We start from the raw sequence: 15,529 nt of genomic DNA, 5'->3' as shown, positions 1-15,529 counted from the left end.
CTGCTTATCCTGGGCCTGAGGGGCAGGGATGAGATGGAACACTAAATGGAACAGGAGGATAAATCCTCATCCCGGAGGTTTGGAGACAATACCAAGTCCCCAGGGTGAGTGGGGAGGCCTCCTTCTGCCCCAGGGGCCACATTCTTCCTCAGAGAGGAGTCTCTGGCACGGTCCCGCGTGTCAGGTTGTGTCTTCCCTCCTCCCTGGCCCAAGCCTGCCTGCTTCTCCAGCCAAAATTCCTGCTCCTGCCTCTCCCCACCCTTCTCTACTGAAGCCTGTCTCTTCCTGCATTTCCAGCATCATCCTCAGCCCTGGCTTCTCCCTCCCTGAGTACTCTGACCTCATCCCTCCTGACATTTGTCTGGGAAAAGGCAGAAAGTAAAGGTGGTCTACAGCTCAATAATTAGTTTCCCTGATGTGCGGATATCACCTTGCCATTGTGCCTCTCTCTTTACCCTGCTTTCAAGAGCTGGAAAAGCAAGAAAGTCAGTCCCAAGAGAAGCCACGGAGGCAGGCCGAGTCCCCTGACATGTGCCCTCAGGTGGTCTGTGTGCATCTGACCCTTGCTTGTAGCCTGGCAAGTCCTGCTTCCTCAGGGAAATCCACTGGAGCCTGTGGGCCTTGCTGACCTCACTTGACCTTAGTGTGCACTGGCTTCAGGCCTCCCCCTTCTTGCCGGCTCCTTCTCCTGGGTTAGTTTTTTTCTTTTTTTTTTTTTTCTGAGATGGAGTCTCGCTTGCTGTGTCACCCAGGCTGGAGTACAGTGGTGCAATCTCAGGTCACTGCGACCTCCGCCTCCCAGGTTCAAGCAACTCTCCTGCCTCAGTCTCCCAAGTAGCTGGGATCACAGGCACCTGCCACCACGCCCGGCTAATTTTTGTATTTTTAGTAGAGACGGGTTTTCACTATGTTGGCCAGGCTGGTCTTGAACGCCTGACCTCAGGTGATCTGCCCTCCTCAGCCTCCCAAAGTGCTGGGATTACAGGCATGAGCCCCTGTGCCCGGCCATTCTCCTGGGCTTTTTTCAATGCCCCTGGGCATAAAAGATTTCTGTCAGTAGGTATGTCCTGGGGCATGCAGCAGAGTGGGGAGAGCAGATGGCATCAGACAGATGGAGTTGGGCTCTAGTGCCTCTGAGTGGCCAGGAGGTGAGGCCTACATATACTGCATGCGAGGAAGTTTCTGTCACCTCAGTCCCTGCCTCCGTGTCCCACGAGGTCTGCAACTTTAGCTTACCCTAAAAGGAGGATTTCTGCTGGCCTGGGCAACACAGGGGGACCCCATCTCTAAAAAAAAAATTTTTTTTTTTTTTTTTCAGATGGAGTCTCGCTCTGTTGCCAGGCTGGAGTGCAGTGGTGTGATCTCAGCGCACTGCAACCTCCACCTCCCGGGTTCAAGCGATTCTCCTGCCTCAGCCTCCCGAGTAGCTGGGACTACAGGTACATGCCACCATGCCCAACTAATTTTTGTATTTTCAGTAGAGATGGGGTATTGCAGCATGTTGACCAGGATGGACTCAATCTCTTGACTTCGTGATCCACCCACCTCAGCCTCCCAAAGTGCTGGAATTACAGGCGTGAGCCACCGTGCCCAGCTCTACAAAAATATGTCAAAAAATTAGCAGAGGCCGGGTGTGTGGCTCATGCCTGTAATCCCAGCACTTTGGGAGGCAGAGGCGAATGGATTGCTTTAGCGCAGGAGTTCAAGACCAGCCTGGGCAACATGGCGAAACCCTGTCTCTACAAAAAAAAAAAAAAAAAAAAAAAATTACAAAAATTAGCTGGTCGTGGTGGCTCAAGCCTGTATTTCCAGCTACTCTGGAGGCTGAGGCAGGATAATATCTCGAACCCAGGAGGTGGAGTTTGCAGTGAGTCTAGATCGCGCCACTGCACTCTAGCCTGGATGACAGAGCGAGACCCCATCTCAAAAAAAATAAAATAAATTAGCCGGGCATGGTGGTGCCTGCTTGTAGTCCCAGGTACTCGAGAGGCTGAAGTGGGAGGATTGCTTGAACCCAGGAGTTTGAGGCTGCAGTGAGCCATGTTCATGCCCCTGCACTCCAGCCTGGGCAACAGAGTGAGATCCTGTCTTAAAAAAAAAAAATGGCTGGGGGCAGTGGCTCATGCCTGTAATCCCAGCACTTTGGGAGGCTGAGGCAGGTGGATCATGAGGTCAGGAGTTCAAGACCAGCCTGGCCAAGATGGTAAAACCCCGTCTCTACTAAAAATGCAAAAATTAGCCAGGCATGGTGGTGCATGCCTATAATCCCAGCTATTCGGGAGGCTGAGGCAGAGAACTGCTTGAACCCAGGAGGCAGAAGTTGTAGTGAGCTGAGATTGCACCACTACACTCCAGCCTGGGTGACAAAGGGAGACTGTGTCTCAAAATAAAAAAAAGAAAGAGAAAAAGAACAAAAGGAGTAGTTCTGGAGATACAATCTGGTGGAGGTCCCCTTCTTGTCATGGGAGCCCCACAACCATGGGTAATAGGTAGGCCCCATCCTCATGGTGTGATGCAAAGGTATCATAAAGCCCTGCTGACCTCCAAATATGTCCCCCACCTCCAAAATTCCATCCCCTCAAATCACAATCTCTCAGAGCCATAGGGACATCAAAGACCATCAGTCTAATCTCCTTATATAGATGCACCTTTTGGGTTAAGGCAGCACCTCCTGAAGACCCCGTGCAGTGCACCTTGGCTAGTTGGGAGGGAGAACACTGAGAACACGTCTGTGCCAGTCAACCCGTTAACAAGTTTGATTAGATCAGCCCATTGGCATCTGCCTGGCCCTGGGGGATGAGTGGTGTAGGGGTTGAGGTTTAACTGGAAGTGGAAAAAGGGTGTAAACAGTCCCCAGAGGGTCCTCCCTGGGAAGCCCAGGGCTCAGTACCACAGTGGGGGCCTAGAAGGGGAGGCGGAGGACACAGCCTCTGCGAGATGCCCCAGAGTGGGGTCTTCAAGCGTCAAAAAGGGGCACCCCCGGGGCGTAGCAGGCATGTTAGCTGTTTGTCCAGCTCCATCTGAAAAGATCTATTTGAGGCAACTCCTTTCGGCTTTTGACTCTGTTCAGAAGGGTTTTCCAGGGCCCATGCCCACCCTCATCTCTGTCCCCCACCCAAGTCCCCCATTTCTCCAGGGGGATGCTTCCCCTTGTGCTCCCTGTGCAGTTCAATTCATGACACCCCCATACCTGTGCTCGGTGTTGCTCTGCGCTGCCCCAAGCTGGATTCCGCTGCCTGCTCTGGGCTGGGCTGGGCTGGTAGGACCTGCTCTCCAGGTGGGAGGGGACACACCCACCTCAGCAGATCTCAGCACATCCCTCCCAGCTCAGTGCACTCACCCAACCCCACAGGGGCCAAGGACAGAGTGAAGAGGAAGACTTGTCCTCAGAGGCCTTCACAGACTGGCCAGAGAAAAAACCCCAGCAGCTAAGGATACTTAATTCAGCCCCGACTCTTGCTGACTAGGAACTGCCCCCACCCATCGTTCAGATATTCCTGCTGTGTCTGGGAACTCTTCCTGGCACACCTACTGTCTGATGCCAGATGACTAACCCCCCAGCCTCTCGTTGTCCTCACCGGTTCCCCCTGGGTGTCTCTCTTCCTTTCCTGGGTCTGCCAGGTGGTTTAGCCCATGCCACTCGTGGCTTGTGCCCCACCCTGCCCGGGGCCCTCTGCATGACAGTGCTCTGCTAGGTCCTGCTTCCCACTGAGCACACTTGGCTCCTGCATCGGGCAGTCACTAGGCAGGATGGTTCCTCTTTGCTTAGGTCTGTTTCCCATCAGCCCCTTGTCTTGTGTCCTTGGGACAGGGGACACAGAGACAAGGGGCCCTGTAGGCACGGGGCTGGGCATGTTGTCCATGCTCAATAAACAGAAACAAGTTCAAGTGTTGTGGTGGTAGGTGGAAAAGGGATTGTGGTGAAGTGAGTTTGGGCAGCTCGGTTACACGTTTCTCTATTACCAGGCTCTAGAGGGCCTTTAACATGCTGTGAAATGACAGGCCTCGTGCTGACAATGGAAACTGGGTGAAGGGTACAAGAGGGGGCATTCTACTTTTCTATTTTTGTGCATGTGTGAACTCTCATAGTAAGTGAGCTTTAACAAAATGCTGTTAATTACCATGAAGCTACAGAAGGGAGAGAGACTCTGCAGTGTCCCTGGCACATACTTTGGGATATTTCAAGTTATTAAAGGCCAGTGCTGGAGTCATACCTCAGTGTAGGTTGTTCAGATGCAACCACTTAAACATCCGGATCATCTGGCAAATTCCTGGACGCTAAGGGTTTCCTTCCTGTAATCCCCACACTTCGGGAGGCCGAGGTGGGAAAACTGCTTGCGCCCAGGAGTTTGAGACCAACCTGGGCAAGATGGAGAGGCCCCATCTCTACAAAACATTTTAAGAATTAGCCACGCATAGTGACACATTCCTGTGGTCACAGGTAACTGAGAGGCTGAGGTAGGAGTATGGCAGGAGCCTAGGAGGTGGAGACTGCAGTGGGTGGTGATCACGCCACTGCACTCCAGCCTGGGTGACAGAGCGAAACCCTGTCTCAAAAACAAAAACAAATCAACAACAAAACCACCCCAAAGTCTCCTTGATCTGGGCTGTAGTTCCTGGTTTTTCCCTTCCTCATAAAGTGCAAGCTACACCCTCCCTGTAACCTGGGATTGGTCCCTTTGGACAAGGTCTCATCAGGCTTTGGCCTTTACCCTACAGAGGAACAATACTACACTTGCATCTGACATCATGGGGCTTAGGGCTTCAGAAATGAAGGCACACACCGGCCTTCATGCCCACATCATGCTCAGGGCCCCAGCCTTCTTGGCCTTCCTCAGTTCACCTCTCCGGGTTCTCAGGTCTTCTGCTTCTCCTGGCAGATGGCTGCTTCCCTCAGTACCATTCCTATGAGATTCTCTCACCGGCAAGTGGATCCATAAAACCGGGGGCTGGGGACTGACTGCCACGGAGCAGGGTAGCAGTGCTGAGGATGGGGATCCCAACCAAAATAGGCCACACAGGCTGAAGATCAACACTTTATGTAAAGTCATCTTTGAAGGAGGGCGCAGCTCCCGCTGTGGCCCTCTCTGGGACTGCTGCTCCAACCCAAGGAAATGTGAGCACAGGCCAAATAACAGACCCAGAAGGCGCAGCCTGAAAGCAAACCGACAGATGGGGTCTAAAAACAATAGAGAATGTGGACAGGTTGGGCTGGGGTGCAGACAGACGAGATGCCAGCTCATCCAAACTGGCCTAGAGTCAAGGTGCTGAACTCCTGGCTCCATCGAAGCACAACTTCCTCACTTTTGCCAGGGCTCAGCACACTGTAAGTCTCGTTCTGCAGACATCTCATGCGGGACACCTGCACAGGGATTCAGGGCAGACAGTCTGCATCACAGAGCCAGGCGCCAGGAGCGGGGAGGAGGGGAGGTGGCACAAACCCAGAAGAGAGAGGTGGGCAGGTATGGGCACCAGGCAGAAGAGGGAAGGAGGAAACTCCAATGTGGGTTTTTAAGGCCAGAGGAGACATCAAGCAGCCCAACCCCTTTCCTGCAGAAACAGGCAGCTGAGGCTTCGCGGGGGAAGTGCCTCATCCCAGGCTACTTGGTGAGTAAGAACAGCAGACAGACCGAGACCGAGACCTCAACGTCCAATTCCCGGCCCAGCGGAGGGTTCTTCCTGTGGTGCTGTCAGGGCCCTCCTCTGTTATCCACCACCTGCCTGGGAGGGCCGTGCTTCCTCCAGGACTGGAGGAATGGAGGACAGCCTGCGGGTGGAGGCCTCTGCCCCAAAGATGCAAGCAGGGAACCGCTTTCCACATCCTAGCTGCTTGCAGAGGGGGCCTCAGAATAGACCAATTGTGGTGACTGATTGAGGGGGTGCTGGGAGAAGGAGGGGCAAGGTAGAGGTGCTCACCTTCCGATTCCGGTTTCTCATCAGACACTGCTGGCTTTTGAAGGAGCAGTAGTTTGGGTACTGGATATAGTCTGTGTCACAAATCTAAGCCAAGAGCCAGGGAGAGGGAAGGGGATATCAGACGCCTCACGGGACAGCAGTACTCCAGGGGGTATCTTCTAGGACAGAGCCAGGGGCAGGGTGTGACCCAAGACCCAGGCCTTCCACACACAGGTGGCCCTCACTCTGCTTTCCCTCTGCCTTTCCCCTCCCATTCTGTCACAGGTTGCTGGGAAGAAGCCAGGAGCCTGGGAGAGTATGAGGCTGCTGGTCAGCTTACTGCGAAAGTGGCTGAGGAAGAGGGAATGGGGCAGGACGGGGCAGATAAGGGTCCAGAACATGGGACGGGGACCCAATTAGTGGCCTGATGTCAAGGATTTTTCTGGTAATGGTAGATGAGGGAAGGAGGAAGAGAATCTCCAATGTGTGATGGTGGTGAGTCACTTCCTTCTTTGGACCTCGACTCCCCATTCCAGATCAAGGGGCCTAGGGACAAGAGCTGGACATGGGCCCCTCAGCTCAGCTACTTGCTTCAGCTGCCCTTACTTTCCTTGCCTTGGTTTTCCCTGCTAACTACAGAAGGAGAGGCCTGGCTCTTGGCAACAACAGGTCATGCCACAGGGAAGGTAACTCAGGGGAATGGGGAGCCAAGTTGATTTTACTGAGCAGGGAAGGCACTGGAAGAGCTGGGAAGAGCCCGTCAGGCTGAGGCCAGGAAGTCCTGGATTACAGGGTTGGGCAGTGGTGCACGTGTCAGTCATTTCTTGTAGAGATGACTAACTTTGGTTGAGTGGAAGTGACTTGATCACCGCCACTCAGCAAGCAACTGGCAAAGCTGGGACCAGAACCTCTAGCTCCTGCGCTTTCTCAGCCCTCCAGGTCCCCACTCCTTTGCCTGCTCTATTGGTGGAGGGTGGGTGGGGTGCAATGGTCTGTTGGAGAGAGGCAGGACGTTCAGTGAGGACTGGTTCTCAGAAGCCAGGGGCCCAAGCCCCCTTCCACAAACTAGGGCTACCCACAGCAAGTAATTGCAAGGAATGGGGTGAGGGTGGGGATGGGGCTGAGCTTTGGGGAAAGGCTCTGACCTTGGTGGGGAAATCCCCATCCTGGAAACTAAGGAACTCAGTCTGGAGCCACCCAGAGACTCGAATATCTTCACAGCCCTTCGTGGCAAGCCGGGCACACCAGAAGTCCATGCGGAGCCCACCGTACAAATCCAGCCCGTAAAAGCGGCCTGATTCTAGGGACCCTACCTGTGGCACAGGAGATAGGGGAGAGGAGCATGCCCCTCCCCTCCTGCTGGCCTCCTCCCACCCCACTCCCACCACCCAGTTCTGCCTTTCCCACTGCAGGCTGCCGCGCTAGGTACCTGGTTGCCAATGGACAGGCTTTGGGAGGCAAGCAAGGGGCTGACAAAGGGTGTCTTGTGGGAGGTGTCACATTGTTGCCGCTGCAGGCTGGCCTCTGAGTGGCATTGCTCCAGCTTCAGGGAGCAGAAGTCACAGAGGGCACAGGTAGACAAGTGTCGCCGCCCAAGGCTGTCACAGACCTGGGGCAGGAGAATGGGTGAGGCTGAAGCTGAGAGTCAGCGGCCTGCCTTCTCCCATGTCTCAGCCCTCCAGGGTGGCCCTGCAGAATGTCTTTGCATTTAGCCTCTTCCAAAAGCTTCTCTGGTTTTCTACTTGTCCTCCTCCTCAAGGGTTCCTCAAGGACCTTGCCTTAGCTATTCCTTCACCTGCTTCCTGGATGATTGATCTACTCCTAGGTAATCATCTGTCTGCCGGTGACACCCAAATCTTTATCGCCAGCTCTCTTTCCTGGGCTCCAAATCCTCATTGCCAGTGCCTGACAGATGCCTGTGATCGGGTGATCTTACAGTTACCCCAACTTAGCCTATCTGAAAAGAACTCATAACCCTCCCCTGCTACCTGCTAATGATAATGCTAATATTTACAAAGAGGTGACACGGTGCCAGCACTATGGATACGCATGCTCTCATTTCCTTTAGTCTTCATGAGAACCCTATAATAGCAGAGGTATTAATAATACTCTCATTTACTGACAAGGAAACTGACTCTCAGTGAGGTTGAGTAAGTTGCTCAAAGCCACCTATCTAGCAGATGGGGAAGCTGGGACATGGGTCCAGGTCCTTCCAACTTAAAACCTATGCTCTACCCAAGTACCGGGGTTGGAAACCTCCAAGTTCTTGAAAGCTATTCTTCAGAGTGGAGGTGCCAACTTCCCAGCTGGACCCTGCCCCCAGCTTCCTCAGCACTAGCAGGACATCTTGCTAAGCAGCATCTTTAGTCAATCCCATGGTCCTCCTTCCTCCCCTATGGGCACCGCTTGTCATAGTGCATGAAATCTCCTACAGCACCTTGCCTGCTCCTCCCACATAAGGGAGGTATCACGTTCCTGACCAGAAATCTTTTTTTTTTTTTTTTGAGACAGAGTCTCACTCTGTCGCCCAGGCTGGAGTGCAGTGGCCGGATCTCAGCTCACTGCAAGCTCCGCCTCCCGGGTTCACGCCATTCTCCTGCCTCAGCCTCCCGAGCAGCTGGGACTACAGGCGCCCACCACCACGCCCGGCTAGTTTTTTTGTATTTTTTAGTAGAGACGGGGTTTCGCTGTGTTAACCAGGATGGTCTCGATCTCCTGACCTCGTGATCCGCCCGTCTCGGCCTCCCAAAGTGCTGGGATTACAGGCTTGAGCCACCGCGCCCGGCCCTGACCAGAAATCTTGATTGGATTCCCCTTTCCTATCAAATTAAGTGCAAATGCTCATGCTGCCATTCAAGAGTTTTCGCATCATGACCCTGTTGATCTCTTTGACTCTGTCTCCTGCTGCTCTGCTCCAGGTAAAAGGGACGTACTCCTTACTGTCCTCTTACCTACGCCATCAAATCCAGTGAGCTCCCTCCATAAAACCCTGAACTTCTTACATTTTGTTTAAGAACCTCACCTACCACACTCCTTTTGTAATATTACTGTATCCATATTAAGTCCCTCATGGGTTCTTGGCCCCTTAAGAGCAGAAACAGTGTGCTCATTGTTAGCATACTAATTTCACTCATGAAATTCCTACTCTTCTTTGGGCCAGGCACGGGGGCTCATGCCTGTAATTCCAGCGGAGTGGAAGTGGCTGAGACTGATTCCTTGAGCCCAGGAGTTTGAGATCAGCCTGGGCAACATGGTGAGACCCTGTCTCTACAAAAAAATACAAAAAATTAGCCAGGTGTAGTGGCGCATGCCACTAGTTCCAGCTACTGGAGAGGCTGAGGCAGGAGAATCACCTGAGCCTGGGAGGTCAAGGATGCAGTGAGCTGTGATCACACCACTGCACTCCAGCCCGGGTGACGGAGTGAGACACTATCTCAAAAAAAAAAAAAGAAAAAAAAAAAGAAAAAGAAATTTATACTCTTCTTTGCATCAGAGCCTTTGCACATACTATTCCCTCTATCAGGAATCTTCTACCAAGCAGGAATCTTCTACCAAGCCCCTTCTTTTGCCTGGATTCACTTCTTTTATCTTCAGGTCTCGGTTTAAACATCAGTTCTTCTTGGAAGCGCCTCTGATCCTCCCAAACATGGAGAGTTGTCCCCAACCCACCCCATCTGCTCTCTCTGTACTTTGTGCATATCCCTGCTACAGCACTGATCCCATTGCACCATCCTGCATATTTCCTTGTCTCTCTCCCGCCCTAGATTCCAAGAGGACAGAGGACTGGCTCTATTGCACATCCTGCTAACATCTTAAATATCTAGTAGAGTTTGTCCCCAGTCAGTGTTTGTTGAACAAACAGATGAATGGATGGTATCTGAGCTCTCTAGAAATATTTGCTAAATTGTATTATTTGTGAAAATCTAAAGTATATTTTCCTGGGAATAGACTTGCTGGTTGTTGAGGATACATTGAGACTGGAATCACTTTACAGATTCCCTGGAATGGGTTCTATGAACTCTCTGGAAAGAAGAAGAGCTGCATCTAAGGCAAAGCTAGGAAGGTGGTGAGCTGGATCAAGAATCAAAACTTGACTCAGGGCTGGGCATGGTGGCTCATGCCTGTAATCCCAGCATTTTGGGAGGCTGAGGCAGGAGGATTGGTTGAGCCCAGGAGTTCTAGACCAACACAGGCAACAAAGCGAGACCCCATCTCTACAAAATAGAAAAATAATTAGCCAGGCACGGTGACACATGCCTGTAGTCCCAGCTACTCAAGAGGCTGAGATGAGAGGATCACTTGAGCTCAGATTGTCAAGGCTACAGTGAGCCATGATCGCACCACTTCTGTCCAGCCTTATAGAGTGAGACCCTGTCTCAAAAAAAAAAAAAAAAAAAAAAAAAAGGCCGGGCGCGGTGGCTCAAGCCTGTAATCCTAGCACTTTGGGAGGCTGAGACGGGCGGATCACGAGGTCAGGAGATCGAGACCATCCTGACTAATACGGTGAAACCCCGTCTCTACTAAAAAATACAAAAAACTAGCCGGGTGAGGTGGCGGGCGCCTGTAGTCCCAGCTACTCCGGAGGCTGCGGCAGGAGAATGGTGTAAACCCGGGAGCGGAGCTTGCAGTGAGCTGAGATCCGGCCACTGCACTCCAGCCTGGGCGACAGAGCGAGACTCCGTCTCAAAAAAAAAAAAAAAAAAGAGTGAAATCTGGAAGCCTGGCAACTCATGGAGGTGAAGAATGAATTCTGGACTGGAGTGGATTCCAGACTGGGTCTTGAGCCTTCCTCCTTTAAGGTGGACTGGTAATGTCCTTCCTAAGAAAAGAGTCCCACTTGGAGAGAATCTCTCCAGCTATGTCTCATGCTTCTCCTGCCCATCCTCCACTCCCATAGCCCAGCACAGTGCCTGGCCAAGAGGATGCCCAGTGGCATGTATCCATTAGAGAGTATGGCAGGCATACCGACTTCCCGAAACCAAGGATCTCCTCCTCCATGTACTTCCAGGCCTTGGCTGTGGGGGTTATGATGCAGGTATTCTCCACAATCGAATAGCACAGCACCAGCAAGGCCTCTGTGTGGGGCAGCTGCAGGAGGCTGCAAGAAGACAGCACTGAGGGTGGGGCTGGGCCAGGTGGCTGGGGCAGGAAACTACATCTGGTCTCCTCCCCTTCCCTTAGTGTCTGCTTTGGTCACACACATTCAGTATGCTCAGCATGGGGCCTTAGAGGCCTCTGGACAAATCGCCTACTTTTACAAATGAAGAACTGAGGACCCGAAAGGAGAAATAACTTTCTCGGGATTGCAATGCTAAACAGACCAGAACCCAAGTCAGGATTGCAATGCTAAACAGGGCAGAGACAAGACCAGAACCCAAGTCAGGATTGCAATGCTAAACAGGGCAGAGACAAGACCAGAACCCAAGTCTAGTAGTTCCAGGTACAAGGCGTACATGGAGAATAAGCATTTGAGCAGTGCTTAAGGCAACAATGGGCACAGAATGGGTGAGGCAGGAAGTTGCTAGCTGTGCCTGAAGCCCAGACAGGTCTGAGTGGATCTGGAGGCTGAAGCCAGGAAAATGGGCTTCTCATTCCCAAGGAAGGCAGAAGGGAGGGCAGGGTGGATGACAGAGTCAAAACTTCCTATACCTGCCAGGGTTTTGGTTTCTCCAGTAGGAGTTCTCATCATATATTTCATTCATTCCATCCATTTCCTGGGCTGACCGAATGAGCTCCTGGATGTTCTCCATCATCACAGGAGTAGACTCTACTTCTCGTACCCGGGGAGTGAAGGAGGAAGGGTTAGAAGATAAAGATTCAGAGTGAAACTTGGGCTCTGAGTCTGTCTGAACCTGAGACACAGCCTCCAGTCCCTCCTTAGTCCCCTGTCCTTCTTCCTGCTTTCCCTCCTCTTCCTGTTCCTCCTCTTGCTCTTCTTGTTCCCGCCCCTCTTCCTGCTTGTGTTCTTGGATGGGCTCCTGCCTGTGCTCCACTCCTTGCTCTTGCCTGTGCTCTGGCGCTGGCTCCTGGCCGCCCAGGGACAGGGAGGATTGCAGGAGCTCTTCCACGTTGTTGCTAAGCCTCTCAGGCCAGGGCTGGAAGGCCTGGCGTTCTGTCACTGTAGCAGGGTTTCGGGAGACGGGAAAGAGACAGTCAGGCTTCTGGCCCCTGAGTGTCTTTGTTCACAGAGGGACATACACATAAACAAAGCAGACCAAGTCACACTTACACACACAGAAAAACACAGAAAAGAATGTAAGTATCTTGGGAGGCCGAGACGGGCGGATCACGAGGTCAGGAGATCCAGACCATCCTGGCTAACACGGTGAAACCCCGTCTCTACTAAAAAATACAAAAAACTAGCCGGGCAAAGTGGCGGGCGCCTGTAGTCCCAGCTACTCGGGAGGCTGAGGCAGGAGAATGGCGTAAACCCGGGAGGCGGAGCTTGCAGTGAGCTGAGATCCGGCCACTGCACTCCAGCCTGGGCGACAGAGCGAGACTCCGTCTCAAAAAAAAAAAAAAAAAAAAAGAATGTAAGTATCAAACTAAAAGAACATTACCATGGCAATTGTAAAGTTGGTGGTATGCGTCACCTTCCACCTCCCTGGCAAGCACTCCTCCTTCCCTAACTTCCACCTCAAATACCACCTTTTGTCCCTCTCCCTTAGGAAACACCAAGTATGCTGAGTAGCTAGCAGCAAATCCTTTCTAAAGTGAAGAGGTTAGCTTATAAAGGGCCCAGAGTCTTCCAATGCAACAATGTCTTTGGAATTGGGAAAAATGGATTCAGGGCAAAATTGTAAGTCATGGCAGAAGAGATTCTGGTCCAGGAGAGCCCTAACTTGCATTCATAAAAAGCTGACACTCCTTCGAGTAAACAGGTGTCTGCCGGCGTCCCCTTCCCACCCAACATGCTTCCCATTTCCCTGCCTTGGATGCCTTACCTTGTGGGCTCTGGGAATTGTGGGAGGAGTAGCTGGTTGTCTCCCAGCTGCTGAGAGGGTCTCACCTGTGAAGTGGGGTGAGATGGGGGAGGTCATCGTGGTGGGCGAGACTTCAGCTGGAGCGTCTGTCTCCTTGAGAGTGTTAGGTGAGAGAACAGAGACTGGCTGGGAGCACAGGACTCTCTGCAGGAAGAGAAGGAAAATGGGAAAGGCTTTCCCAAAGGGCAGACTTCTGCTCCGGCTGGTTCTTCCACCTTTTTTCCAGCATGTCTTATCTCTCACAGTTTCTAGGCAGGGATAAAGGGACATGGTCCCTGCTGGAACCCTCTAAACCTGAGCAAGGGTCCTTTCAGAAGATGAACCTCTGTTTGTCTGGGCCACAACCCTGCCGTCACTTTTGCATTTGACTCAAAATCACTGACCTGTTTGAAGAAACAGGAGAGCTTATCTCTTTGCCTCTTTCCATCCCTCTTCCCTACTTTTTTTTTTTGGCGGAGTCTCGCTCTGTCACCCAGGCTGGAGTGCAGTGGTGTGATCTTGGCTCACTGCAAGCTCCGCCTCCCGGGTTCACGCCATTCTCCTGCCTCAGCTTCCTGAGTAGCTGGGACTACAGGCGCCCGCCACCACGCCCGGCTAATTTTTGGTATTTTTAGTAGAGACGGGGTTTCACCGTGTTAGCCAGGATGTCTCGATCTCCTGACCTCATGATCAGCCTGCTTCGGCTTCCCAAAGTGCTGGGATTACAGGTGTGAGCCACCGTGCCCGGCCCTTTTTTTTTTGTTTGAGACAGAGTCTCGCTCTGCCACCCAGGATAGGGTGCAGTGGCATGATCTCGGCTTACTGCAACCTCTGCCTCCCTGGTTCAAGCAATTCTCCTGCCTCAGCCTCCCGAGTAGCTAGGATGACAGTCGCCCATCACCAAGCCCGGCTAATTTTTTTTTTTTTTGGATTTTTAGTAGAGACAGGGTTTCACCATGTTGGCCAGGCTCTTCTCGAACTCCTGACTTCAGGTGATCTGCCCACCTTGGGCTCCCAAAGTGCTGAGATTATAGGGATGAACCACCATGCCCGGTCTCTTCTCTACTTTTCTTGCAGTAACAGAATTGTTCAATCTGAATGTCCAAGGTGAGACTGTATTCATATATAATCTGGGTAAATGACTGGCAAAATGGCAGGGAAGGAGTAGCTAAGGATGACTCTCCTGGAACCTTCCTCAACTCCCCACTGCTGCCGCCTCTCCCTTGGCCCTGGGGCACCAAATCCAACCTTTGTCCTGGACCTCACCTTGGCATAGTAGATGTGGTTGGAGCAACGGTACTGAGTAAACTGGCAGAAAGATTCAAACCAGGAGGCATAAGGGAGGTTGGAGCAGACAGCACCTGAGAAAGGGCAGGGGTGGAGAAGATGAACCCACGGGGAGCTTGGGGTGGGGCTGTGGGCCATGGACTCCACGCCACGGGGAGGGTGGACACGGGGAGGGTGGAGAGTACGAGCTCACGGTGAGGTGCCAGCCATGGCCTTGCCCGCCTCACATGAGCACAGGGGTTTTTGCCCTGCGTTTTGGGTGAACACTCGGGTGCCTCGGTTTCCCCCCTAGCCTGGCCCTCACCATCGGGCACTAAGCCGTGGTTTTCATATTGGTCCAGCTGGACGAGTGTGGGATTCCGGCAGCCATGGGTTGCACGGAGACGGCAGGTAGTCTCTGCCTTCCAGGTTGGAGTCAGCAGCGCGAAGAAGTGCTCGTATTCGGCGGGAGAGAGAGGGCTGCCTGGAGTGGAGGCCCGAGTCGAATCCTGGGCTGGGGCAGGTGCCAGAGGCAGGAGCAGCACTGCGGAGCGGGCGAACGGACGATGGAAGGACAGAACCCCAAAACCCGCTCCGAGACCAGGGCAGACAGACCCAGACTGGCAAATTAGGAACGGGGTGCGGGTTATCCCTGCTGACGAGGGTGGGGGGATTCTAGAGACTGAGGCAAAGGTCCGGCGGCTGGCGGGGGGAGATGGGAGGATCCCAGGAGCTAGGGAGCCGACCCAGCGCGACCACCACGAGGAAGCGTTCCAGAAACCGTAAAAGCAGAGCTCTCGGGAGGGAGAGGACTGAGCCCGGGGAGAGTCTGTTGGAGCAGGTGGAAACCTCTCACCCTTCAAGAGTGAGGGAAGGAAGCCGGCGGCTGGCTTCCTCATGGCCGCAGAGGATCCGCCCCGTTCCGCGGACCCAAGCTGCCTCCAACGGGCCGAGCAGCTGAGAGAGCAGCAGGCGCGGGGCGGGGCGCACGCGGGCACCGCCCACGCGTCACAAAGAGCGGGCCAGGGCGGGGCCTCGACAGCCGGGTTCTCAGGGCCCTCAAGTGGCCTGAGGCCATCGAGATGGTAGGGATGGCAAAAGCTATCTTCACTTAGCGTCTCTTTCTCTCTATTTCTTTCTTTCTCTTTCTCTCTCTCTCTCTTCTCTCTCTCTCTCTCTCTCTCCTCTCTCTCTCTTTCTCTCTCTTTTTTTTGTGAGACGGAGTCCTACTCTGTCGCCCAGGCTGGAGTGCAGTGGCGCGATCTCGGCTCAGTGCAACCTCAGTGTCCCAGGTTCAAGTGATCTCCTGCCTCAGCCTCCCGAGTAGCTGGGACCACAGGTGCGCGCCACCACGTCTGGTTTTTTTTGAGACGAAGTCTTGCTCTGTCGCCCAGGCTGGAGTGCAG

General features: G+C 53.2%; 1 protein-coding gene across 1 annotated transcript; it reads right to left on the bottom strand.

Moving 5' to 3' along the window:
* Positions 1-5,023: 5,023 nt before the first annotated feature.
* On the bottom strand, positions 5,024-15,119 carry ACRBP (acrosin binding protein). Its single transcript, XM_033223068.1, has 10 exons — positions 14,980-15,119; positions 14,449-14,667; positions 14,124-14,218; positions 12,905-13,022; positions 11,545-12,013; positions 10,861-10,993; positions 7,325-7,504; positions 7,041-7,208; positions 5,917-6,000; positions 5,024-5,362 (listed from the first exon to the last, which is right to left on the bottom strand). The coding sequence occupies exons 1-10, from the start codon at positions 15,020-15,022 to the stop codon at positions 5,240-5,242; spliced, it is 1,632 nt and encodes a 543-aa protein (XP_033078959.1). The 5' UTR covers positions 15,023-15,119; the 3' UTR covers positions 5,024-5,239.
* Positions 15,120-15,529: the final 410 nt, after the last annotated feature.

The sequence above is a fragment of the Trachypithecus francoisi genome, unplaced genomic scaffold, assembly GCF_009764315.1.
Source record: "Trachypithecus francoisi isolate TF-2019V2 unplaced genomic scaffold, Tfra_2.0 Lachesis_group11, whole genome shotgun sequence".
In the NCBI taxonomy this organism is placed as follows: Eukaryota; Metazoa; Chordata; class Mammalia; order Primates; family Cercopithecidae; genus Trachypithecus; species Trachypithecus francoisi.
This window is presented reverse-complemented; position numbering and strand designations above follow the sequence as displayed.